The sequence below is a fragment of the Rhinichthys klamathensis genome, unplaced genomic scaffold, assembly GCF_029890125.1.
Source record: "Rhinichthys klamathensis goyatoka isolate OS25496 unplaced genomic scaffold, OSU_Roscu_1.1 h1tg000110l_1, whole genome shotgun sequence".
NCBI classification, from domain to species: Eukaryota; Metazoa; Chordata; class Actinopteri; order Cypriniformes; family Leuciscidae; genus Rhinichthys; species Rhinichthys klamathensis.
This window is the reverse complement of record NW_026606648.1, coordinates 3,379,036-3,405,799: the sequence shown is the minus strand read 5'-3', so window position 1 is coordinate 3,405,799 and position 26,764 is coordinate 3,379,036. Positions and strand designations below refer to the sequence as shown.

The window sequence follows — 26,764 nt, the reverse complement described above, 5'->3', positions numbered from 1 at the left end:
TTTTTTAAGCGGAAAATTAATAATTTTCAAATATATGTATTTATAGTGTCTATATAAACAACTATATATTTTATAATAACATTATAATTATACATGTAGCCTACATTAATATGTTCTCAATAGAATTATGATTACTGTAGGCTAATATAGCAGGGCATTCAGTTACTTTTGAAAGGACAATAATAAAGTGTCGTATTTCATAAGACTTTAACAGCTATAAAAAAAAATCTAGCATTTCCTCACGTTTTACCACTGCTTTTAGTGACAGTCGATATGCATGGGATACTGGCGATGACAGTGATGGCCATACCACACCCCTTCTCACAGCCATCCACGCCCATTTAAGTTGCATTTTTCAAAAAGATTGTGAGCTAGATTTGAGCTGAAAGAGGGGGGTTTCATCATGACCCTTTAAGTTTAGATTAAAACGGTTTTTTTTCTAATATCATGTATTTCATTGATAAATATACATTTTTTTCATGGCAACTAATTTTGTCTTTTCATGAAAAGGTCAGATTATCTGATGTTTTAGGTATAACTTATTGAGATATTACTCATTTCATTTTCAGTTTTATGTTTGTCTGAAATTTCTTCTGTTCCAGACAAAAGTTTTTCAAATATTAACGGTGCTACTGCTATAAGAGTTTTCATGTTTTAATCGTTTTTAGTATTGCCAATGTGTGAACAGCGTGTAACAAAACTTAAAAAACGAGACCTTCCCCGACTTAGATTGTCAATGAAATCATGGGCGTCAGTTTGGTTTGAAATGTGGTGGGGACAGAGACGCATTCAGAAGTGCATTTTCAAAAGTGCTGGGTACAAACTCTGCAGCCTGTTTGACCCGTAAATAAATGCATCAATCCGCAAATTTTTGTTTGAGTTCTGAAATGGTCTAGTGGTAGATCTTTTGCCAAGCGTGTCAGAGGTTACGGGTTCTAATCCGCCCTCGGTATAGTTTTTTTTCTCTCTCAAAACTGAATACGTTCATCAGTGGTTACAGTCTATATCAAGCAGCCAGGGACACGTTTGTGTGCATTTTATTTTGTAATTTCACCGGAATGAATATATAGAGAGTCTCTCCGCAACGGCGATAGATTGAAGTGCGCGTCCGAGTGAAAACTGTGCGCGAGCCAAAGAGAACACTGTATCCACGACACTGATAGCAGCGGACACGAGCGCTCAGCTTGAGTTAAAAAACAAAACATTTTAGCGCTAGATCTCTTATTTAAGAGCGGACTAAATGAATGCTCTGCTAGTTAACTGGAGATGTTTTATTTGTATTAGGTACATCCGTACCTCAATGTTTCCAAGAGTGGTGGGTACAAAATGACTCATGACGAAATCTGGTGGGGACGCGTACCCACCGTCCCCACCGAAATCGACGCCTATGAATGAAATGAAAGCCTGTAGACTGATTTTTAAGTGAAGGACTCGGGACGTTTTTGCCGGGAAAATCAAAAGTTACGTTTATGCGCACTTGTCCTCTCTTGTCTCTTGTCACATTAAAAGAATGCTTGCTTTTTCAATGTTCGGGATAATGCCGAATAAGAGCTATTCTGTACAATATGTCAATGTTTCATGCAAAGAAAATGGCTTAATTCAAACTAGAGTCTCGCATAGTCAGATCTATATAGTAGCCTAGGCTATATCTCAAAAGGGCCTAGGCCTACACTTTATAATCAAACTATCATAATAACAGTGTAATTGTAATTACCTGATCTGTCGACATGATGCCGTTGAATTGCAGAGCTTGTGCAAACATATCCACATCACTATTGATGATCAGATGATTCTTAACGGCTGTTTTCTCACCGCTGTCATTTTGATGTGTTTATTTTGTAATGATATCCAGAGGAAACCGCCAGCACATATTCATCTAAACGTCGCTGTCTGCAGCATGGACGTTGTAGATGTTCGTTATGGCTATATTTCCAACTTCTTTTCTAAGCAAAAAATGGGAAAAGAATCACGTTCAGTCGCTTGTATGTTGTGTGTGTGTACTGTAGTAGGCTACACGTGTGCGATCACGAGCAGTAAAGTTGCTGGCTGCAGTTCACTTAACGGCCACCGATGTCGCTAATAACAAGGGTTTCTGAATATTACACAAAGTCCCTTTACTAAACAGTGAAGCAGTTTTGTTGAAATAATCTTATTTCTAAGAAAGAATAATACGATCACGCCAAACTACTTTAAAGGTTTTCTTTTCAAGCATTCCATTGTTTAATTCGATTTTATTCTTTATTATATTACCTACCTGTTATATTGTCCCCCAAAAAACATAAAAATGAATTTGACTTCAGAAATTACAACATGCTTATCACAGAACAGGTGTATTCAAGTTATTGTATGTATGAATTAAAATTTTAATGTAGGCCTTTTTATTTCACTGACCCAAATGCTGCGGGTGTAGTGAGAACTGCAGTAAGTATCTTGAGTCTCAAACAACAAAAATGATGGATTGGTCAGTTGCATTGGCTAAGATCTAAGGTAGAATTTGTTGTTTGTATCCCCAGCAGGGCTTTCTTCTCTGGCCTCGGTGGGGGAGAACGAGGGTGATGAGGGTGAGAAGAAGGGCCAGCGCTCCCCACTCGCCCCCCTGCCCACGTCAGGCTGCACCAGCATGCCAAGATCGATCTGGGGGGAGAGGAGAGGAGATGGGGGGCACTGGGCAGGTTTAGAAATTGTGTAGAAAGAGAGAGATATTAAGAGAGAGAATTAAGGGAAGTGGTTTGTAGAGGGCAAGACAAGACAGAGTGAGAAAGACAGGCCTACACTTGTCCAGTTGTGATCTCTTTCTCACCTCATGTCCCCTCGCTGACCGTGGCAAAGGTCTGGAGAAAGTGAATCTCACAGTCCGTGGAAGACGTGGCAGAATCATAGCCGGAAGAAGACCTTTAGTCTTTTTGCAGAAGAATCACTTCAAGCTAAAACCATATAATGACTTGCCCCTCATTGCCTTGCAGATCTCGTAAATCAAATTCAACAGAGATGTCAATACTTTTAGTAAAAATACAATAGCAACATATGACTTTTCTTTGTCTGCTTTTAAAAAAAAGTAACAATGCTTGTGCCGTAAAACATTAGTAGAAACCAAAGCCACTCAAAAGACAGGTCAAAATCAGACATAAAACAACAGAGATATTAATAAATAATGCACTGTGATGGCAATGTGTCAAAAGCAGCTTCAGGAGGCTGAAAGCCGGGGGTGAAGGCTGAGATAGGAGTGTGTGGATTTGAGTGTGTCGAGACGCCACAATGACCTCCGCGCCAAATGGAACTTAAAGGTCATTTCCTAAGAGAACGGCTCTCAGTCTCAACTTGAGGACGAGACTTTTTCCCTCAGGAGAAATGAGTGCAGTAATATAGGAGGAGATTGGCCACACATCATTTTAGACACAGAAGATGTGTGATGTACAGCATAGCCTGGCTAACTCCTAATCATAATTTCTTCAAAAATCTGTTAATTTTGTACATTTTTGTTCCCCCCAAAATAATGAATAAAGATGAACTTTTTATTTATTTTTGTTCAAATTTCAGTTCACCCAAAATAATTATGTAAGAGCTTCTATTTATTTTATTTCATTTGATTTTGTTGTTTTACTTTATTTATGTCTTCAAATTTCATTGTGTTATACAATTTCTGTTCCCCAAAAATAATTATTTAAGATGTACTTTTTCCCCCAAAACTTCTGTTTATTTTGTACAGTTTCGGTATCCAAAATTAATCATTAAAGATGTACTCTTTTATTTTATTATTTGTTTACATGTATGGATATCAGTTTTTTTTAAAACAATTAAGAATAACAATATAACTGTTTTGTATAACACGTCTATACAAAAGACAAACAACAAATCTCTTCAACATAACCTGTTTATAGAATGAACAAATATCAGCCATACTCTAAGATGTGTAAAAACCATGTAGTAAAAAATAAATAAAAATAGATAGTACATTATCAGTGAATAATTTAAAAACAGCCCGAAGCATTATAAGGCTTGAGCCAATAAAGCAATAAGCAGAGGCGCAGTGGGTCATTTCTCATAAATTATTAGACAGTGAACCTACACGTGTGGCAGAGATGCAATGACCCCAGCTGTTCAACTATTTAAAGAGCTTTTACTCACTGCAGAAGGCATTAAAGATAAATTGCAAAATGAAATTAGATCATATTTAACTTATGCATTTATGTTTACAATATAGGTCACAAAAATACATTGAAAGATGCAATATGTTAAATATCTGATTCTGTTCCACGTTTTCATTTGAGCTGATTTTAGAATTCATTATTGGTTTTGGTCTAATTTTATATGATCAACATTTATTTTGCAAACATTAAAAAAGGGTATTTGATGTGTAGGCTACGCTAATTTGCATAATTTTTGCCCAATGAATTATAATAATTGCTGAGTAAGCTCCAAATTTAAGTCAATGGAGCTGATATTCCAACTCATTACCTGTATAATGGTAAGAGCAAAGCTCGCCCTGCCAGCCACTATCAGCATAAACTTATGAGACACATTGACAGCCTGTCTCAAATGATCCTGTCCTATGGCGGTCTATCTGTTACAAACGTAACAATGTCAAATTACATCACATCACACGTCCTCCTAGCTGATTTATTAGAATAAGCAAAAGGATGAAGGTAGACGACAGTGATTCTTTAGGGTCAGCTGATTTATACAAGACGTTTGGACGTGACATTCAAATATTGCTCACATGCAGATGTTGTTGAATTACAATTTTATTTAATAAAATGTGAAGGTCGACTAAAATGAGTTTCCTACTAAAAAAAAACTGTATTAAATCGCATCTATCGAAGGAAAAAAAGATCCGTTGTAAGCCAAGTCATTCTCTTGCCCTTAAACTACAAATCCCGTGATGCACCAGCGACGCTTCCTGTTTTTGTCATGTGACCCACTGTACATAATAATGAACATCGCATGACTAGCTAGCTACGCTGGTTTATATTGTGCCACATAACTGATTTGAGTGTAAATAAAAATTATTTACGTTGTCGACAGACCATATATTGATAGACGAAGAATAAATCTGCCATATTATAGCACATCTGGAGGCTGTATCATGGCGGAAGTGGAAGAGCAGGTAGGTTTCTCTAGGAAGAATCTGTTGCCAAATGACAGAAGCCTGTGAATATTATATTGTTTCTGTATGTTTCATTTTTTAAGCCATGTGGGCTATTCGAGGTACACTGTGTGTGCTGTGTACAGGATATTTTAAAGGAAGTATTTTTAAGACGTGTTATTGAAGCTGTCTGGCTAACACGATAGTCTGACACTTGACTTGACAATATCACTGCCTTGTACTACTGCTAATGTTAATATCCATGTTGAAAAATAACATTTAAAACTAGCTAAACTCGTGTCCTGGTTTTAGTTGCTCTCCTAGACTGGACACTTTTGGACGCTTGTCCACTGGGCAGTCTGGGGAACCGTTAAAACCAGCTGAGGCTTTTTCAGCAAGGATTTCAGCAAGTTTACTGACAAAATGACGAATACTTTAAATATAGGACTTTAAGATAATTACTGTTTTGTATGTTTTGGTGCAGCATTTCCCTTTAATACTAAATATTTTAACAGGAGTGTGGGAAATAAGGTGCCTTGTTAGTTATATTTTCAGCAGCAATGCATTACTTTGTGTCATTTTAACACATCTTTCTGAAACATCTTTTTTTTTTCAGGGAGGAAAACTAAGTGAAGAATCAACAGATGAATCAGAGGTAAAATCATGGACTGTACAATTTATCTGAATAATCTATCTAGTTTTGAAATGGATATGAAACCAATTATGGTAGCCTATTTCATTTAAAGAATGATTGCAAAAATGGTTTTAGGATTTATATCTATAGATATAATGATTTAAATTATGATTTAAACTACTGTACATCTGTGGTTACTCTCATTTGGTTAAAATTAAAAAGTTGAAAAAGTAAAGTTAGTTTGTGAAAACCTTGCACATGCCACTTGGTTTTGTTTATTTTTATTGTGCACATACTGTTTTTTTTTAAGTAAGCACGAAATGGAAGATTTTCTTCCCTATCGTAACGTACATCCGAGTGAAATGGCTTGTCATGTGAGTGACAGGTTGTCCCGCCCTCACGTCAGTAAATATATGTCATCAGAGAAGAGATGTCATTGCAAGAGGAAGGGGAAGTTATTTTGATTAAAGATTTCAAAGATCACCAAAAAAAAAATGGTGTGCATGGATACATTTTTTATAAATATAGTAAATACTGCAATATTCCATAGAAAATAAGAATAGCCAACTTAGCCTTTAAGTGTGTCTCAACTCAAATGCTTTTTTGGGAGTGTGCAGTCATGTAATTGTTATTTAACATGCTTAAAGAGGAATCCTATATGTAAAATAACAACTTGTAGCCTGTAACCTGTGTACAATGAGAGCTACTGTAAAAGGTCATATTACATTTTGCCCATTTTCTTGAGTGCAGCTTTAAGAAAATACTTTTGAAAAAGGATAGAGTTTGCCTTTAAGTGAGACAGACAGTGAATAAAATGTCTAGTAGACATTCAGTCCTCAATTCAAAATGAAAACAGGAAGAAAGAAACAACAGCCTTGCCCTCTTCGTAAATGAAATCTCAGTCCGTGGAGCAATCTGTCCTATCTCCTGTCAACAAACTGTCTTCTGCATGCACCTCGGAGAGCATGATTGTATTTTTCTTGGAATAACTGTAAAGCACAGTTTGTTTTGTTCATAATTGTAGAGCTCGGTCTCTATCTCCTGATCTATCTCTCCTCAACACTTCCTGATGTGACCATGGACGTCTTGAAGGCTTTGTGTAAATGTGATCTCAGATGGACCGCAGCTTCCGAGTCTTCCTGACATTTCTGGAGCTTGACAGTATTCATGACACCCCACGCAAAGCCCGTCCGGCCTCATGAAAGAAGAACGCACCTCATGGCTTAAAGAAAACATACCACAGCTTCCAAATGTAATGCCATGCAGCAAAATGAGGAAAGATGCTTGTGCGGTTTGACATTAATCTGTGGTTTTGAGGCCCGATTCTTCAATATAGCGTTCCAACAAAGTTTGTAACTAAAGACAGAGACAGAATGAGGGATGAGCAAAAGAGGAGAGTGTGGATGGTCACACCACTCCAGAAAAGGGGCAATTAAAGACAGACTTCCCTTCATCCCCTGCTCCCAAGGGCACCAATTAGGAGCGGCAGGGAATGAGGCACAACACTCATCCACCACATCGGCGTGGCGATGGCAAACACTAACAAGAGGAAGAAATTATGGGATACGAAACAGGAGAGATATTATCCTCCCCTCCCCACCGTAGAAAGTTTGTCAGGATTTTTCCCTCCTCTCTCTCCGTCTCTCCGTCCCTGTCTGTAATGGCTTTGTGGACCATGACAAATGCTCAGGCATTAGAAATTTCACATCTGGACACAACAGGAAATGGACAATGGAGGTGTTTGTGATGAGGAGAAAAAAATGTTTGATAAAATGAAACTACCCAATCTGTCAATCTGCCTGTGATCGAATTCATAGTTGTCCAAAAATAAAAAGAACATATATAATGTAAAAACTGTATGTGTAAATATATGCGTGTATATTTCGACTGTTCAAAGTTTGGTGTCAGTAAGATTAATATAATTATAATGTAATGCATATTATAACAAATAACTATTTTTATTTGACTATCATTTCAAATAATTTAGTAATTTGAAGTAAATTAAATTAAATTAAATTATTCCTTTGATGCAAAGCTGCATTTTCAGCATCATTACTCCAGTCTTCAGTCTCACATGATCCTTCAGAAATCATTCTAATATACTGATTTGGCACTGACTGAAACATTTCTTATTATTTTCAATGTTGAAACCAGTTGTGCTGCTAATTTTATTTTTGTGGAAATCGTGATACATTTTTTCCTTGATGAATTCAAAGTTAAAAAGAACGGCATTTAAAAAAAAAAATATTTTTTAACAATTTAAAAGTCTTTACTGTCACTTTTGATCAATTGAACGAATCCTTGCTGAATAAAACTATTATTTTAGTTAATAATTCATCAAACAAAAATAAGATAACTAACTAAAGCCAAAGAAGCTAAAGTTCAGCTAAATGTTTCATAGTTTGTCCCGCATTAAAAAGTATTTGCAGTGTAATCACCATTAATTAATAAATACATTAATACACATGTTATTGGCCAGGCTTGAAATGTAGCACTCAATTTTAAATAGTTGGTGGGAAGCTAATAATTAATTAAATCATCAAAATGCACAAATAAAATAATGAAATAGTTTTAAAATAAAAATAATAAAATGTTCTAAAAACATATTTTACCTCTGTCATGTTACCATTACAGTTTTGTACAATCGCTAAGACTAAGATTTTTATTTAAATATTTAGTTTGAATATTCTTTTCAAAACTTTTAAACTTAACATAATATAAAAATGAATAAGAGAGCAATTTGCTACATTACTACAGTAATACCACTGAAATATATTATGAATCTAAAAACAGAAACACTATCAAAACAATGAGATGTAGCTGAACTAATTTCTTTCAATTTCAATTACTATATACACTCACCTAAAGGATTATTAGGAACACCTGTTCAATTTCTCATTAATGCAATAATCTAATCAACCAATCACATGGCAGTTGCTTCAATGCATTTAGGGGTGTGGTCCTGGTTGAGCGTGGCATGGTTGTTGGTGCCAGACGGGCCGGTCTGAGTATTTCACAATCTGCTCAGTTACTGGGATTTTCACGCACAACCATTTCTAGGGTTTACAAAGAATGGTGTGAAAAGGGAAAAACATCCAGTATGCGGCAGTCCTGTGGGCGAAAATGCCTTGTTGATGCTAGAGGTCAGAGGAGAATGGGCTGACTGATTCAAGCTGATAGAAGAGCAACTTTGACTGAAATAACCACTCGTTACAACCGAGGTATGCAGCAAAGCATTTGTGAAGCCACAACACGCACAACCTTGAGGCGGATGGGCTACAACAGCAGAAGACCCCACCGGGTACCACTCATCTCCACTACAAACAGGAAAAAAAGGCTACAATTTGCAAGAGCTCACCAAAATTGGACAGTTGAAGACTGGAAAAATGTTGCCTGGTCTGATGAGTCTCGATTTCTGTTGAGACATTCAGATGGTAGAGTCAGAATTTGGCGTAAACAGAATGAGAACATGGCTCCATCATGCCTTGTTATCACTGTGCAGGCTGGTGGTGGTGGTGTAATGGTGTGGGGGATGTTTTCTTGGCACACTTTAGGCCCCTTAGTGCCAATTGGGCATCGGTTAAATGCCACGGCCTACCTGACCATTGTTTCTGACCATGTCCATCCCTTTATGGCCACCATGTACCCATCCTCTGATGGCTACTTCCAGCAGGATAATGCACCATGTCACAAATCATCTCGAATCATTTCAAATTGGTTTCTTGAACATGACAATGAGTTCACTGTACTAAAATGGCCCCCACAGTCACCAGATCTCAACCCAATAGAGCATCTTTGGGATGTGGTGGAACGGGAGCTTCGTGCCCTGGATGTGCATCCCACAAATCTCCATCAACTGCAAGATGCTATCCTGTCAATATGGGCCAACATTTCTAAAGAATGCTTTCAGCACCTTGTTGAATCAATGCCACGTAGAATTAAGGCAGTTCTGAAGGCGAAAGGGGGTCAAACACAGTATTAGTATGGTGTTCCTAATAATCCTTTAGGTGAGTGTACAAAACCTGGGAATAATTTTCTACTGTAATGTAAACATGGACCATGTAACACTGTATACTGCTGTGAATTGTAAACAATATAGAACTGTCATTCTTGTTTTGTAAAGAAACATTACAAAAGAAAACATTGTATAACGCTACCTGTTAGTGTTTTTTAGGTTGTTGTTTTATTAATGACAAAGTGTGTTTGATGAGTGACAACCTTTGCTATTTTTATGAAATGATATGTTTTGAGACATATACTGTATGAAGTTTTGGTAGTTTTAATGCAATTTGAATGTGAAATGGACTGCTGTGCCAAGATGAAATTTGGTTTGGAGAACTGTGTAAAGAGTTTTGAATAAGTGACCTAAGTATCGAGAAATGTGTCCTATATATTGTATAAAGCAATATATAAATAAAGGTGACTTCAAGCGGTCCTTTAAGGAAATATTTTAGGTCAAAAGGGTTCGGCTGACAAAAAAGTTTAGACATCCTTGTACTATCTATGAATCAGGGTCCCATTAACATTCATGCTTAATTATTACTGGATATCTGGTAAGACTAATGAATTGCACCATAATAAATATAAGAGAATAAAATGCTAAATGGATAATATTTTTGAACACGTGTATGAATGTGTGAATCAATTGTATATTCTGTGGAAGATTCCAAACTAATGAAGGATGGGTGTGTTTGTGTTTGTTCAGGAGGAGGACACTGAGGAGGAGCCTAAACTGAAGTACGAGAGGCTGACCAATGGCGTGACAGAGATCTTGCAGAAGGATGCGGCCAGCTGCATGACGGTGCATGACAAGGTCCTCAGAACTCTGCTTAAAAGCTTTTTAGCAAGACATGATGTGCATATACAGTTTGTTTTAATGTATTTCAGAAAGCACAAAAGAATACATTGAACTGATTTAAATTATAAACTTAATTGCAACTTGAATTCAGTGTTTAAAATGTAATTGTAGATTAATAATAAAACAAAAAGTTTTTTTTTTTAATAAAATGCAAAAATCATATCCTTTTTAAATTCTTAAATGCAGAGAAATCTGGGAGCTTTTAATTATTATTATTTAAAAAACAATTAGTTGAATCTCTTATAGCTTATAAAAAACGTAGAAAATTAAAGCAATTTAGAAAAGAGTTAAAGCAATGTAAACATATATATTGTTTGTCATAACTTATTAGTCATCTAATTTTTTTTTTAATAATTATTATTTTTATTTATTTTTACACTCTTGTATAATACTGAATATAGCATTTTTGACTCCGCACCATAATTTTCTCAGAGAGTTGCTTGCGCACAAACACTCACGGGTCACCACCCTTTCGCTAATTTTCCTGTTTATTTCCTCTGCTTTTAGATTTCTCTTTCTTTTTTTTGCCTGTCTTCTTTCAGTTTTTTCCCTGGGTTTGATATTTTTGTTGGTGGAGCATTCTACGTGGGCTGGTTAATCGTCATGGCAGCCGGCTCACTCATGCACGGACGCTGTGGAGGAATAGTCATACCTAGTTATGTCTCCTCACCTGATGTTTTATTAACCGCTATTGATTTTAAATCCCCCCCCTCCCCTATTTTCCTGCTTTTCCCTTGGGTCTTCCTCCTCCTTTTCTTCCTCTTCCATCTCTCCAAAAAAAGGCAAGCTTGCAAGAAGAGGAGACGTTGAAAAGCTGAATTTCAAATGAGAGTCCCCCCTTTTTTCACTCTTTCACCTTCTTTCACATCTCTATCGTTCTCTCATTCCGTCTCTTCCCTTGTAGTCTTTTATGCATGCGCTCCAATGTGCATTCCGGCACCTAGACACACAAGAGCACCACCTGCCTAATGTTGCCTCATATTTTAAGTGCCAGGATTCCGAATTTCATTTCAGCAATTCCATTTTGATAAATCCCTTTAAGAGCTACTGAGGCTGGTGAGGCCACCCCTTTTATTTATTTATTTTTGTCTGATTTTATTTGGGAAGATTGCGGGGGGTTTTGTTGGACATGCTCGGCTGTGCCTGTAAATATAAGCATTTCATTATAGACTGCAGTGAAGCATGGGGCGGCTCGGTGTGCTGCGACAGGGAAAGGTCTGTGCATGTGTAAGCAGGTGTGTGTGTATATGTGTTTGGACACAGGGTACCCTCAGTTTCAGAGATGGACTCATTCTGTGTGTTTTTTTTAAAGTGTGTCTGGATGCTTTTGTAAAGCTCGGTCCACTTTTCAGCTGGCAGAGCAATAGACCCAAATCTAACCAATTTTAGAATGCTGGTCGGACTGGACTGAACATCACCTTATGTGGCCTGATTTCATTTTATTCGTTTAACCTTAGTGACACCATGCAGAGCACATGCACAATACATTCTCTTCTGGAGCTAATAAAATTCAAAAATCAAATTTATGCTGCTCTAATAACCAGTATTTCTGTAACAAAAGGGGGAGCAATGAATTGACCAATTTCAGTCACAAGGGGCATTTAGATAGGAATTAGCCTACATATGAAATTGGTAATTAAAATTGAGCTGTAATAAGGTAAATGAAAGGGGACATTAGCAAAAAAAATCAAATCATTTTAATTACATCCCCAGGACTGATTTTTAGTCAAACTTAGAGGAATCAATATTAACGTGTGACATCTAATAATCAGTGAAGACTTTGAAACACATACATTTAAATATTTAATATTAATATTGATTCTAGTATTTTTTACTTCTACTTGTCCCAGTGAATTTTTGCTGTCAGACAGTTGTTTCATCCACTAATCCATATTCAGCTGAAAAAGTATTAAAGTCTGCGTAAAGTAAACATTCACCCTATTTAATTTGTTAACACACAATAAACAATTCATCCATTTGTCTTTGTAATCTTTAACCAAAATCTGAAAATGTACTTCCCCTTTGGAATGGCCTTCCGTCTCTGATGCTGTCAGTTTGACGGCTTGGGTTGAACATCTCCTCCAACTGTTGTTCTGCTGCGAGCGCTGATAAACAAGCCACACCCTCTATTCTCCATTCAATTTTCTGTTTCACTCAGAAAATACGTCACAATATTGAAGTAAAGTCGGTCACAACTACTGGTTCACGCGAACTTGAATCTGCCGAATGCCCTGTTAGCATGTATTATTAAAAATAATGTTCTGCTGCTTGAATATGTGAGGAAACACTGGGTGTTTGTTTGATACTTCTGTACTAAAGAGTTTTTAAAGTCAGCATGAAACAAAAATGTATCTTATTTCTTAATAGATGTTCCTGGTCTCACTTCAAATGATTCATTAATGTGTAATTCACAAAAAAATTAAGTGTTTATTTGTAATCTTTAATGAAGGCATAATACTCTTGATCTGACACTTAAAATGACTTTCCTTTTCTGCTGACATCACCTAGAGCTCTTTATAAGCCCCGCCCCTCAAACCACCTGTCACTCTACACTATCATATTAATTGCTCATTGGTCAAATTAAACTTTTTTTAATTGTTTGTATATCTAGCTTCAGTTAGAAAATGTATCAGATTGCAATTTTCTTCAGTGAATAAATGGAAATGCATGCAATATTTAGGATTTGGAGTAAGTAGCTTTCAACAAACTTGTAATAACGATTGGTGTGTGAGATTTATAATTATACCATAATTTATCATTTGCTCCCAGACTGTCCAAACTGTAAATGCTGAATTGGTTTGTGGTGATACTGGCAATTCACAAGAGAAAATAGGAAAAGTTTTCATATGTTAAACTCTGAAATGTAATTGCATTAGTCTGACAGGCAGAGTGTTGGTGTAGAGGGCAGAGATGTGTGACCTGTGGTGCATATATTATGTTGAAGCGTTTTGATATGTCGAGGGAAAAAACGCTATTTCACACTGGGCCGCTCTGATAAATAGGCTTTCCTGTCCTCCAGCAATTTCACACTTTTTGCCCCCGAAGGGTCCAGCTGAAACCACACACACAAACACACACTCTCACATGCACGCACAAACACTGAGGCCTCGCAGCCATGCCTGGTAAAGCTCATTTTTAATACCTCCTCCACAGCTTTTAACTCTGTATAAGTGCAGGATGTCCCGTGATTTTCACTTGTGTGTCTGGCATGTTTGTGTCCTCTGTTGCCTTCAGTTCCTGGCTCTTGGGACACACTTTGGGAAGGTTTACCTTCTGGATATCCAAGGAAATGTTACACAGAAGTTTGAAATTGTAAGTCTGAAATTATCTCGTGTGATTGATTGTTATAGATCTTTTAGATGTTATAGATGCCATGTTATGTCTGATTACATGATGTGACTGTTTCTCCCTCTCTGTTCTCTTTCATCCTTATAGAGTCCAGTGAAAATAAACCAGATTAGTTTGGATGAGAGCGGTGATCATGTTGGCGTCTGCTCTGAGGATGGAAAGGTGAGAATTTCCTTTATTCACTACAGCTCCCATTGCTCTTTAACATCCTTTATTAGTCCTTTACGACCAATCAATCTAATCCAAACCCTAACCCTCAGTCTAATCATAAAAAAATGAGAGGGCAGTGACTTATCAATCAGTACTTCCAGGCTTAGTTCCTGAACCCTTCTCCTAAAATCAAAGGACAATGATTGGTTGATCAGAATGTTGCTCCAGGACAAACAATTTTGATCCAGAAACAAGTTCTGCTTCTGTAAATCATATTACGCATTACTTGTCAGAACTAGGCTACCTAGTTAGCTTTTGTTGGGTTGCTTGTCAAAATAGGAAGCTAGGTCAGATTGGTCTGAAATCATAATCACGGAAATTAGGCAATGAATTGATTGAAATATTTTTGTAGATGTTATATTATGGTAGCAGAAAGTTATTGATGATGGATAAGAATAATAATGAACACACATATATCCAGACAGACCATCACCATAACATACACTAGGCAAGGCAAGGTTTATTTATTCATATTTTTAATTTAAGTATTTATTTTTCATGCACAGTGGTAATTCAAAGTGCATAGTCATAAAAATAAAGAACAAAAATAAATTAATTCTAAAACAAGTAAGAAATAAAAATGGAAGAATTGGATAAATTAATTAAAATGAAATAAAGTTATACATTAAAAGGAAAATAAATAAGAGACATGCAGTACATAAAAAGACTACTGAACTATTGGGATTTTAAACAGACTGTTCAGAAGTCTGTAAAATTGATCAGTTGACTTAACTTAAAAATAAAATTAAGAAACCCGTTGCCTTAAAATGATTAAGTAAATTAACTTCATGCTTAATCGTGGAATTGTCAAGTTCACATAAACTTAATTTTTTCAATTAAGCATTACATTTTTGTACTTAATTTTAAGGCAACGGGTTTACAGCATTTTTTGAAGTAAGCGAACTGAACACTTTTTACAGTGTGGAATGAGTTTGTACACTTTCAGCAAAGCATGCAAGATTGCAGTTAAATCATGCAAATCACATTCAGCACTAATTCTTGTGTGTTTATGCCATTACATGATTTGCAGGTTTATTTAGAGAAATGGGTGCTAAATGGACAGCATGCGCAAATGCTATCAGCATTGCACGATTCATTCTCAGTGAATTTCCCCATGAGAATCTAGGCACTTGTTTACTTGAGTTTTCATATCTTTCTCTGTTTGCAAGAGATGATGCAGTGCCTGTCTTCCTACTCAATACCAGCTCCGTCAACTCTGACACCTGCAGAAACAGCGTGTGTGCATTTGGTCCATCTTAAAATGTGTGGTTAAAAAAAGAACTCCTATCCTCCACGATCCTTCTGTGATTTCTATTGCTCCTCTCCATCTATCTGCTCATTGATCATGAGCTGGCTGTTATCAGTCCACGGAGGCTAATCATCAGCACCTTGTGTGGCTTTCTCAGGCTGATCTGGGGTGTGATAGACCACGTCTATCCCTGTTCCTATGGCAAAGTGAGATCTTGTCGCACATACACCAATTAAAATCGATATGGAGGCCATTGTTCGCTCCTCTGCACTGTTGAGCCCGGCTTACCGACTGCTTTGCTACCATTGGTACACAAAAAATATGATACCTTTTTTTTTAAAGAGGATGAGTGTTTGAAGCATCTTTTTTTCATTATTGGTTTTTCCCCCCAAGAAATAGAAACTGCGCTTTGAAAATTATGATTTTCAGACTAACTTAGTCTTATTATGTTGTCTGAATTCAAATTCAGTAGTTTCCGAAGTAAAGTAAAATAGGATGCAACCGACGTTTCATGAACAAACTTGTGATAAAGATGGTGTATTAGCTTTAAAATATAGTTTATCATTTGCTCCTAGACTGTCCAAACTGTAAAACTAGAACTGAAATTTAATTTTCAATTTTCAGTTTTCTTAATGACATAAGTGTTGAAGTGGTTGGTGGTGATATTGGCAGTTCACAAGATACAATGGTGATGTTTTTGTACATTAAACTTTATTGATTAAAATCGATATGGAGGCCATTGTTGTCTTCTCTGCACTGTTAATCCAAACTGCACTTACCGACTGCTTTGCTACCATTGTTTATGCAAAATATTTCTTAAGAGAAAGAGTCTTTGAATAGGGTTTTTCCAAAACGTAGAAACTCCACTTTTAAAATTGTATAGTATGTTGCCTGACCAGAAAAGATAACATATGAACAGTTCAAAGTCAGTAGTTTCGTTTCCAAACCATCATCTTAAATGTGAGAGGATACTTTACTTTTCAATAGTGTTTTTTTTTTTTTTGAAAGCTCACAATCATTTTTTCCCCCTCTTGTTTCATACAGACAGGTGTAGGTGAAATGTTGTGTTAAGGCTTGTTTGTAGCCGTCGGGGACCGCAGCACAGCTAGCGATTAAGTCGGTAGCATAAAAGCGTGCGAGGGCAGAAAGAGTTGACCTTTCCACTAATTGGGAGTCTGGCAGATGGTTAACTAGCCCGCTGGATGGTTTGATGCTTTGCCCAAGTCAACTGTTAGCTCAGAACTCATCTCTGGACCACAGTGGTTTTACCTTAAAAAGACATCTCTGTCTCTCTTTTTCAATTTCTCTCTCGTCTTTTTCAGGTGCAAGTGTTCGGCCTGTACACCAGGGAGGGCTTCCACGAAAACTTTGACTGTCCGATCAAGGTAACTTATTGCTGTTAATGTGAGTCGTCGGTCCCCCGGCAATGTTTTTGCTGCCTGATGGGAAATAGCCCTTTGATTTCGATTTCCTGTCACAGCAAGCATTGATAATTCTCGAAAACAATGTAATTTCACCCTGCTACTCGTCTTAATTGATTTCTCCAGGGTATTTCATATCATGCATGAGCCGCCTGTTTGTTGAGCATGAGTGATGTCACCTATGGCACACATAAAGAGAGCCTTTGCTGTCATTTTTTTATATCGATACTTTTGTGTATTGGACTGTGAGGATCAATCCTTTAACTTTTCCTGGGCTAAAAATGACTTTATTGAGCATGTTTTCTGACTGGATGCAGTCTAACCCCCTCTGAGGCACTATATGGCTTTGGAAATACTGGAGTGGACATTGATATTAACTCGGGTATTGCTGTAAACTAAACTGAAATGCCTTGTTCAATTCTAGGTTATGGCGCTACACCCTCAGTTCATCAAGTCCAACAATAAGCAGTTTGTGACTGGAGGAAACAAGGTGAGTCCAGTTTCAGAATCACCTGTGTTGGAGGCAGAGATGCTCACAAGTCTCTGAGCTAGAGTCCAAGTCAAGTCTCTGAGCTAGAGTCCAAGTCAAGTCTCAAGTCTCTGAGCTAGAGTCCAAGTCAAGTCTCTGAGCTAGAGTCCAAGTCAAGTCTCTGAGCTAGAGTCCAAGTCAAGTCTCAAGTCTCTGAGCTAGAGTCCAAGTCAAGTCTCTGAGCTAGAGTCCAAGTCAAGTCTCTGAGCTAGAGTCCAAGTCAAGTCTCTGAGCTAGAGTCCAAGTCAAGTCTCAAGTCTCTGAGCTAGAGTCCAAGTCAAGTCTCTGAGCTAGAGTCCAAGTCAAGTCTCAAGTCTTTGAGCTAGAGTCCAAGTCAAGTCTGAAGTCTCTTGTGGTTATAATAAGTGTTGCATCACGTACAGCGACCCATCCAGGCTGCATAGAACACTGCATATCTATATATAAGGAATTCAAAGCATGTAATATGTTATTATGACTCCTTTATCTATTAGCATAAAGTATCAGCTTTGATTTTGGTATGTAATCAGTGTAAACAGGCTATTGCAACATGACAAAAACACAAAGAATGCTTTACTTTTATGTCAATATCTGTATTTTTCCGTGAAAAAAATTGTGCGATCTCTCAGCCGCACTGAGTGATTTCGTGATTTCGTGTGGCTCGTGATTTCCACGCCATCACTTGCAGATCCATGTAGGCCTAATGTGCACTGCCTACACAACTAATCATAGCTTATAAACTACTGTAAGTCAGCAACACATCCCAGACTCTCAAACCAGTGTAACGTTATAACTAAATTAAACAACAATAATCCTGTAACCTGTTTGCAGACAACGTTAATAATTAACGTAATGGAAGACAGCGGCACGTAAATTATTACGTTAATCGACCACCACAAGTTTGGCAATTAAACAAATGCTCATTAATATTTCATAAGGAAGACAGTCGGACTTAACCTCCCGTAACGTTAGGTTGTAGCTAAAGCAAGAAGCAAGCTAACGGTAGATGGTCAATGCTGAGCTAACATGTTTACTGACCTCAGGGTGTGTTTTCAGATGCCTGATGAAATTAGATGTGGTTGAGCCAGAATATTTTATCCTGATACCGCATATTTAGCATTGAGCGCTTCTTTAGTTTGGGCCGTCTTGTTTGAAGTTTTTTAACCCAAAGCTTACAATGAATGGCACAGCAGCGGCCGGTGCAGTTGACATGTTTGTTTGTTGTCCTCTTATGTGTGGTGGCGCGCGCAGCCGATACGTAGTACGTGTTACGTAGGCAGGTTATAGGTAACGGAGGGAGGGGAATAACAGCGAGCTCATCAGAAAAATAAAAATTCCTAAAAATAAACATTGTTCACGAGTCCCGCAGCTCGAGTCCGAGTCGAGTCTGAAGTCTTTCGAGGACGTGTCTCAAGTCGAGTCTGAAGTCACTGTGTGTGCGACTTAAATCGCACACACAGTGTGCTTAAACTCTAGCTTAAACTCACTCGAGTCTGAGTCTCAAACTCGAGTCCCCATCTCTGGTTGGAGGCACTACGCTATGCCTGGATTCCATTCCCCTCACTGTACACAAATAGCTCCTCCCTCTCTACTTTTTACACATTTATTTAGCAAATCTCACAGTTTTTATAAAACATCTTTATAGATCTCAACTTTTAGAGGACTCCAATCACTCAGAAGCTGCTCAAACTTTCAAACCATACACATGCTCCAGAATCTTGAGCCCTGGTGCTCGTGGGAAATTTTGGTTGGTATCTGGTCTGCGTCAGGTCCCAATCACACATTTTTGTACATTTTACATTTTTATGCATTTGGCAGACACTTTTATCCAAAGGGACTTACATTGCATTTCAAGGAACACATTCACATTCTTATCAATTCTTGCTTTCCCTGGGAAACGAACCCATGACCTTGGCGTTGCAAGTGCCAACGCTCTACTGTTTGAGCTACAGGAAAGTGGTTAGTGGTTAGTGCAGATACTCTAGAAATGTTGATCCTTGGTGCTCAAATGAGAGATGCAGGTTCGAATCCAGTCTTTTTCCTGTCTCCACTAAACTTTCTGACTCACGCACATCATTGAGGGTTTGAACCAGGATCACTATCGTTCAACAGTTTGGGATCAACTATTTTCTTTTGTTTATTTTTTACATATTAATACTTTTATTTAGAAAGGCACATTAAATTGTTTAATAGTGAAAGTAAACTCTTTAAAATCACACCAAAAAATTCAAATAAATGCTGTTATTTTGAACTTTCTGTTCATCAAAAAGCACCACATTTCATAATAATAAGAAATGTTACCTGAGCACCAAATCAGCATATTAGAATGATTTCTGAAGGATCATGTGACACTGAAGACTGGAGTAATGATGCTAAAAATTCAGTTTAGCCATTACAGGAATAAATTGCATTTTAAAATATATTAAAATAGAAAATAGTTTATTTAAGTTGGGAATAATATTTTACAATATCACTGTTTTTACTGTATTGTTGATCAAATAAATGCAGCCTTGGTGAGCTTTAGAGACTTCTTTCAAAAACATTTTTAAAAAAACTTAACAACCCCAAATTTTTTAGCGGTATTGTAAATATTTAAGATTGGGTGCAGGCTTATTGCAAAAATATAAAATTCGTTTATTGAAAACCACACATTATTTAACCACTGTTCTGAATTTTGAAAGGAAGTTTGAATGCCTTAATAAAACAAAAAAATAAAAACAAAAGCCACATTCATGCCTGAAGTCTAAACACATATTTTGTGGTCTCCATCATTTGATGCTCTTGAGGTTTCACCACAAGGGTTAAGCTAAATTATTAGAATGAAATCATTTTTTGTCACGTTGAGTGCCGTGTGTAGTGGTTACTCAAACTAAAACTGTTCGGCATGAAACGCTCTTACCATCTTGGCCTTACATCGTGGTCAACATCAGGGAGAGAGAGAGAGAGAGAGAGAGAGAGTGGTCCATTTTCTCCAAAGTGTTGTTCACTAGAGAGATGTTGTCTCTTCTTGCGCAATAAATAACTGTCATTACATAGAGTGCCATAGTGTTCACAACATGTAGAACACTCTTTGGCTTATGGACTAAACAAATACGCTCATTTTTCAAAGGACACAATGCTACCAACCCAAGATGCCATAGTCTGATACATTCCAGACGCCCATACATCTATAGAAATGAAAACAGGGTTTGGGTCTGTCGTAAAAGCTCTTAGAAGAAGTTGATCTGTTTGCATGCAGTGATCAGACGTCTTGTGGCTGGAAAAAAAACTTCAATTTTTGAAAAAGTGAATTTGAATAAATTCCACTGGTTCTTTGTAAAGTGGACTGTTAGAGATTTTGTTGAGACGTACAAATCTCGGACCACTCAAATAGAGTCTTCTCAATTTTTGTAAATCATAGCTTTTTATCCACCGTGCCACGATTGATTCGCATAAAATGGCTCCACGCCGTCACCGCATTGTGCTTATCAGAAGCAATTAACGGCGTCCATTGTGCGCCACGGTGGCCAAGTCCTCTGCATTTTCCTCCCACTTCTGCTTGTTTCCTTCTCTCTCCCTGGCTTAAGGTCTCCATAATGCAGCCCTGCCATGAAAATCAATACGGCTTCCACTGAAGACGCATCTTGTCAAAGGCAATTCAATTCCGTCTGCTCGGCTCTTGGAGTGTCATCTCCTATTGCTGCGCTGTGATCTGTTAACATGGCCAAAAGTGTAGAACTGAAGCGACATTGAACCGTCTTTCCTTTTCAGTCACTTTCTCCGCAGTCAGGTCAGGTTGGCTGCGTGTGATTGTGCGTGGCGTTTTTGACACTTTTCGATTCAAGGTTATAAACCAAGTGCATTGTCGCTTTCTGCGCGTGATTATTATCACACAATCCTTCAGAAAATGTCGTTTTTGCACCAATAATGTCAGACAATCGCAGACTTATCAAAGTAAACCAATCCGTTAAACACCTTTTAATAGAAATTCAATTGTTTGAGTCTCTTTTCTAGTCAGTTCATGAGATGTCAATACACAGTATCTTTTTTTGCTTTTGTTGTTTCTGAGGTTTGATTGTGTCATACTGCGCCTTACTTAAGTGACTTTATGAATATCACATTATCTAAAGGTTGAACCAAATGTTGCCTTTTCGTAAAATGGATTTTGATTTTGAAATGATTTTTATTGAATCTACTGCCTGATATGACCTTAACAGCATGATAAGGCCAATGAATCTGCGTAATACACTGATCCAATCCAATACTTTAGAAAAATATAATAATAATATATAGTAAGGCAAAGAAATTGTACTACAGTGGAAAAAATATTGTATAAAACTGCCACTGATCCGATAGTCTTTCAATTTTATTTTACCTTATTTACCCTAAAAGGATGGTGCATATTAGTACCTTAAATGTACACTACCGTTTTTTGTTTGTTTTTTCTTAAAAAATAAACAATTATTTAAATTAATCAAAAGTAACATTTAAAGCTAATGTTTCAAATAAATGCTGTTCTTTTGAATTTTCTATTCATCAAGTAAACAAAAACGACAATGACAATTTCCACAAAAATATTAAGCAGCCCAATGTTTTTGAATATATTGAATATACCGGTAATAAGAAATGTTTCCTCAAATCAGCATGATTTCTGAATGATCATGTGACACTGGAGTAATGGCTGCTGAAAATTCAGCTTTGCATCACAGGAATAATTTACAATTAACACCTATTCAAATAGAAAAGGGTTCTGTAATAATATTTACAATTTTACTGTTTTACTTTTTTTCTCAAATACTTTTGGAGCCTTGGTGAGCATAGGAGACTTCTTTCAAAAACATAAAAAAAATCTTACGGACCCCAAAGTTTGAACGGTAGTGTAAATATTACTGGCTTTTTAAAGGGTACAGCCCCAGTCACAGCTAATCTGCATTTATTTCCCCGAGAGTGTAGGATAAACAATAAAAATGGTTTCTGATCAGAATGAAATGCTCTTGCAGTCACATTGACTTTGACTCTGTTGTTTGGGACATATTTGTATGTTCTATGTTCTATTGCCCTCTGGTGTTTAGCGCAAGCAATACAGCGAATTTTGTTTATTGTGGGTGAATCTCTGTTAGCAAATGCTCACCAACGTTAATAAAATACGTCCCACAGCTTTTGCTTTATGAGAGGAACTGGCTGAACCGTTGGAAGACCTCTGTTCTGCATGAAGGAGAGGGAAACATAACCAATGTGAAATGGAGAGGCAACCTCATTGCCTGGGCAAACAATGTGGTACGATCAGATTTAGAAACATTATACATATTAATTAAGATGCCTTACTAGTCATTATTTTATCTAAAATGTACTTGATGTGTGTCAGGGTGTGAAAATCTATGACATCGGCAGTAAACAGCGCATCACTAATGTGTTGCGGGACAACACCAGTCTAAGGCCGGATATGTATCCCTGCAGTCTTTGCTGGAAAGACAACACCACACTGATCATCGGCTGGGGCTCTTCTGTTAAGGTGTGTGTTCAGAGCAACTACAGAGCAAGTATTTTAATAATAGTAAATTTGATATTGTTGTTTGGTTCATTTGTTTTTCTCAGATATGTGCTGTTAAAGAGCGTGACCCAACAGAGATGAGAGATCTACCCAGTCGCTACGTTGAGATTGGTATTGAAGCAACAGGCATACACATAATGAAAACATGTAACATCATCATTAAGTTTAAAGGGGTCATATGATGCTTTTTAATGTTTTCCTTTTCCTTTAGTGTGTAATGTATCTGTTTGTGCATCTATACGATCTGCAAAGGTGCAAAGCTCATAGTCTCCCTCAAAGAAAAACGGATGAAATTAGGAATTAGAGGTTAAGATTTATTTATAAAGCTGTTCCGGAGCAATACAACCCAAAAGTTAGTGCAGTTTACTGATTACCTGTGTGTTTACAATTGCTTAAAGGAATAGTTCACTTAAAAATGAAAATTCTGTCATCATTTACTCACCCTCAAGTTGTTTCAAACCTGTATGAATTTCTTTCTTCTGCTGAACACAAAAGAAGATATTTTGAAGAATGTCGGTAAGCAAACAGTTGATGGACCCCACTGACTTCCATAGTATTTTTTTTCCTTGGTCAATGGGGTCCATCAACTGTCCGGTTAAATGATGACAGAATTTTCATTTTTAAGTGAACTATTCCTTTAAAGCCTCGAAAGCTGAAGCTCGTGATTATGGTATGAGGCGTTACATTTCTGACACGCTTAAAGTGTTTGACCAATCAGAACACTGAGCTTTTTGGAAGGAGGGGCTTTGTAGAAATCAGTGTGTTTCAGACAGACTGGGAATAGAGGAGCTGCAATACAATGTACAGTATGTGAAAAAAAAAAAAAAATTAAACATTAAAGTGTTAACCTATTTCACCTAATAAACAAAATAATGAACTTTTAAAATGGCATCATATGATCCCTTTAAAGAAACAGTTTATCCAAAACTTAAAATTATGTTATCAATTAACTCACTCTCAAGTTGTACAGTAGCATAACTTTATGACTTTTTTTTTTGTTGGTTTCTCTGATTTCTTTCAGTGTCAGCATTTGAGACTGAGTTCTTCATTAGTGGACTGGCACCTTTAGCAGATCAGCTGGTCACTCTGTACTATGTCAAAGAAAACTCTGAGGACATGGTAATTTTACCCACTCTCACCAGTGCTACCTGGAAAATTCTGCTTTTTTGATGTAGTATCCAAACTGTCCCAGAATATCCTTTAGATCAGTGGTTCTCAACTTTGGGGCTGGGTCCCATTAGGGGGCTTCATCAAATGTCCAAGAGGGCCAGAAGATGGAGAGGCCGCTAACTGCAGAACCAATCGGTGGACCTAATGGGTGGAGCTTGAAAGTCGAGCCACACCCTAACCCTAACCAACCATAACATTATGCCTAAACATAATCAAGGGTGGAGATCATAACTCCACTAAATGGATGGCGTTATGTTTAGCGATAGGGTTATGGGTAGGGTTAGGGTGTGGTTGGGCGTCCAGCAAGGGGGAGCTTGATGTCATGCTCTGCCTACAGTATAAAGTGGTATGACGTCACTTTAGGCCAACTGTCAGTTAGCATCACACGGGTTCCCTCGAGAGAAAAAAAACATTAGAATCTTCCCATAGGCTTTTGGATTATAAAATGTATGATACTTGCACGTTTTGTCCATCAAGATAATTATCACAGATGAACACAACTTTTATGAATTTTGAAGCCTAAATGCTGTTACCAGAAGTAAAAAGCTAAAGGTAGGATATAAACGAACTACACCACGGTCCCACGACTTCAACGTCACCATCACTAAGCTTCCGACAACTCTTTCAGTTTTTTTTATCTAAAAACATTTTGCCAGAATGTTTCAGTTAGAATAGTTTATAAGAGCACAATTATAAGCAACGATGCTGTAAAAGCGGACTGAGTTTACCTTTTTTGGTGTGATGACGTTTAATTTCGACAGCCTCTGTAGTCCCATTTAGCCACTTGTTAGCAACCGCCTTTTTCAAAACACATTACAACTTTAAAAAATCCTGAGTGGGGTAATACTACTGATGTATTTTATGTCACAGAATAAAACGTGAAAGTGTCTTGAGCTTGTGTTACCACAGACCTTATTTCAGCCATTTAACCCAAACCCCATTCAAAAAACCAATTGACTTCGGGACAATGGAACCGGAATGCTAACTCGCTTCCACGTTTTGGCCTACAAAGTGATGTCATAGCTGCACCACTCTATTGGCTCCTCAGAGAGTAGCCTAGTCTCAATATAACTAAGTCAAGCTCCAACTATTAGGTACACAGAGGTAGAGATGGACATCATTTGGCTCTGCAAAATGATTTCAAATAAGACAAAACAAGTTTTGATTCAAGCTAAAATTCAAGATGTAGGCTTACAACATTTTTATTTTAATTCGTTCCCTCAACACTTGCCAGTTTATTAAAGAACCAGGATTCTCACGGTCTTGGAAAACCTGGATATATGAAAATGTATGAAAAAGTATGGAAGTTATTCAAATTTTAAGTCATGGAATGTTTTATAAAGTATAATAAGTATGAATTGAAATAAAAATATGCATTTATAACAAATAAATAAATATAAAATTCTATTAGGTTATGTTAAGATTGAAATCATTGGGTAGAAATTACTATTTGTGAATATTTTATTTTTTCAAAAATCCCAGTTATCACAAATTAATATATTAATAAATGTAATTGTGTTTGTGACAGGAGGAAGAGTTCAGAACACGGCCTCGTTTAGACATCATCCAGCCGTTACCCGAGGGCTGTGAGGAGATCTCATCTGATGCTCTCACTGTACGCAACTTCCAGGAGAACCAGTGCAGGGACTACAGACTCGGTATGATGAAGACAATGAATAAACAACTGGAATACCATAATGATGCAGAGGCTTACAAATCGCCTTCAATCCACAGTTTAATCGATTCAATTCCCATTTTGATATAATCGTTTCCAGAACACTCAGAGGGAGAGTCTCTATTCTATATAATCAGTCCTAAAGACATTGTAGTGGCTAAAGAAAGAGACCAGGATGACCACATCGACTGGCTTCTGGAGAAGAAAAAATATGAGGTACGAGTTCAGGAGTCTAAGGAAGCATTTATGTCATAACATTTAAAAATCTGAGTTGTACTTTAATGATTTCTGATTTGATTTGGATCTTTGTGACAGGAAGCACTGATGGCTGCAGAGATCAGCTTCAAAAACATTAAACGTCATGACGTACAGGTGAAAACAAATAAACCTTAAAATGTGGATTTGATGCCGTGTGTTTTTTTTTTTGTATAACACTATCAGATGATAACCTGAAATCACAATATGTGTGCTTCCTGTCTATGCTTTGAGAATAGAAAATTGGAATGGCGTACATTAATCATTTGGTGGAGAGAGGAGATTATGACACGGCTGCCAGGTACAGGACATCAAGACTCTGATTTAACAACCTGTTACCCATTTAAAATAAGAAGAAGCTTCGATATATGCCCCTTTCTCTCTCTATATTCCTCATTGACAGAAAGTGTCAAAAAGTGCTAGGAAAGAACATGGATCTCTGGGAGAATGAAGTGTACAGGTTCAAAACCATTGGACAGCTGAAGGTGAGTTAAAATTATTTGCCACCCTGCTGACCTTATAATATAATATCAGTCAGGATAATAATTGTTATTATAAATAATTAATATTATTTATAATAACATTAAAATGAATATAATAAAAACAGTAATAATAATCATTATTATGTACCACAATGACTTTAACAAAGTTAATGCCAAGAGAAATTAACTATTAATATGAAAAGTATATGAATAATATATTAAAACAGAACCTAATTTTTAAGCAATAACATAATATGCCTTTTTATTTTATTTTTTTACTTTTTTCCAAGACTTTTAGTGTGGTCTTTATTATGATTATGTTGTTATAATAATAATAATAA

At 36.9% G+C, this 26,764-nt stretch overlaps 1 protein-coding gene across 1 annotated transcript in view; it reads left to right on the top strand.

Moving 5' to 3' along the window:
• Positions 1–4,933: 4,933 nt before the first annotated feature.
• Positions 4,934–26,764, top strand: part of vps41 (VPS41 subunit of HOPS complex) — a 31,053-nt gene continuing 9,222 nt past the window's right edge. Inside the window, exons 1-16 of the mRNA XM_056254188.1 lie at positions 4,934–5,104; positions 5,700–5,738; positions 10,423–10,530; positions 13,810–13,887; positions 14,011–14,085; positions 16,705–16,767; positions 17,228–17,293; positions 22,448–22,567; positions 22,656–22,802; positions 22,886–22,952; positions 23,863–23,960; positions 25,540–25,669; positions 25,787–25,902; positions 26,002–26,058; positions 26,181–26,242; positions 26,345–26,426. Of these exons, the coding sequence (XP_056110163.1) occupies positions 5,084–5,104; positions 5,700–5,738; positions 10,423–10,530; positions 13,810–13,887; positions 14,011–14,085; positions 16,705–16,767; positions 17,228–17,293; positions 22,448–22,567; positions 22,656–22,802; positions 22,886–22,952; positions 23,863–23,960; positions 25,540–25,669; positions 25,787–25,902; positions 26,002–26,058; positions 26,181–26,242; positions 26,345–26,426 (1,329 nt within the window). The 5' untranslated portion in view covers positions 4,934–5,083. The remainder of the gene's footprint in view (positions 5,105–5,699; positions 5,739–10,422; positions 10,531–13,809; positions 13,888–14,010; positions 14,086–16,704; positions 16,768–17,227; positions 17,294–22,447; positions 22,568–22,655; positions 22,803–22,885; positions 22,953–23,862; positions 23,961–25,539; positions 25,670–25,786; positions 25,903–26,001; positions 26,059–26,180; positions 26,243–26,344; positions 26,427–26,764) is intronic.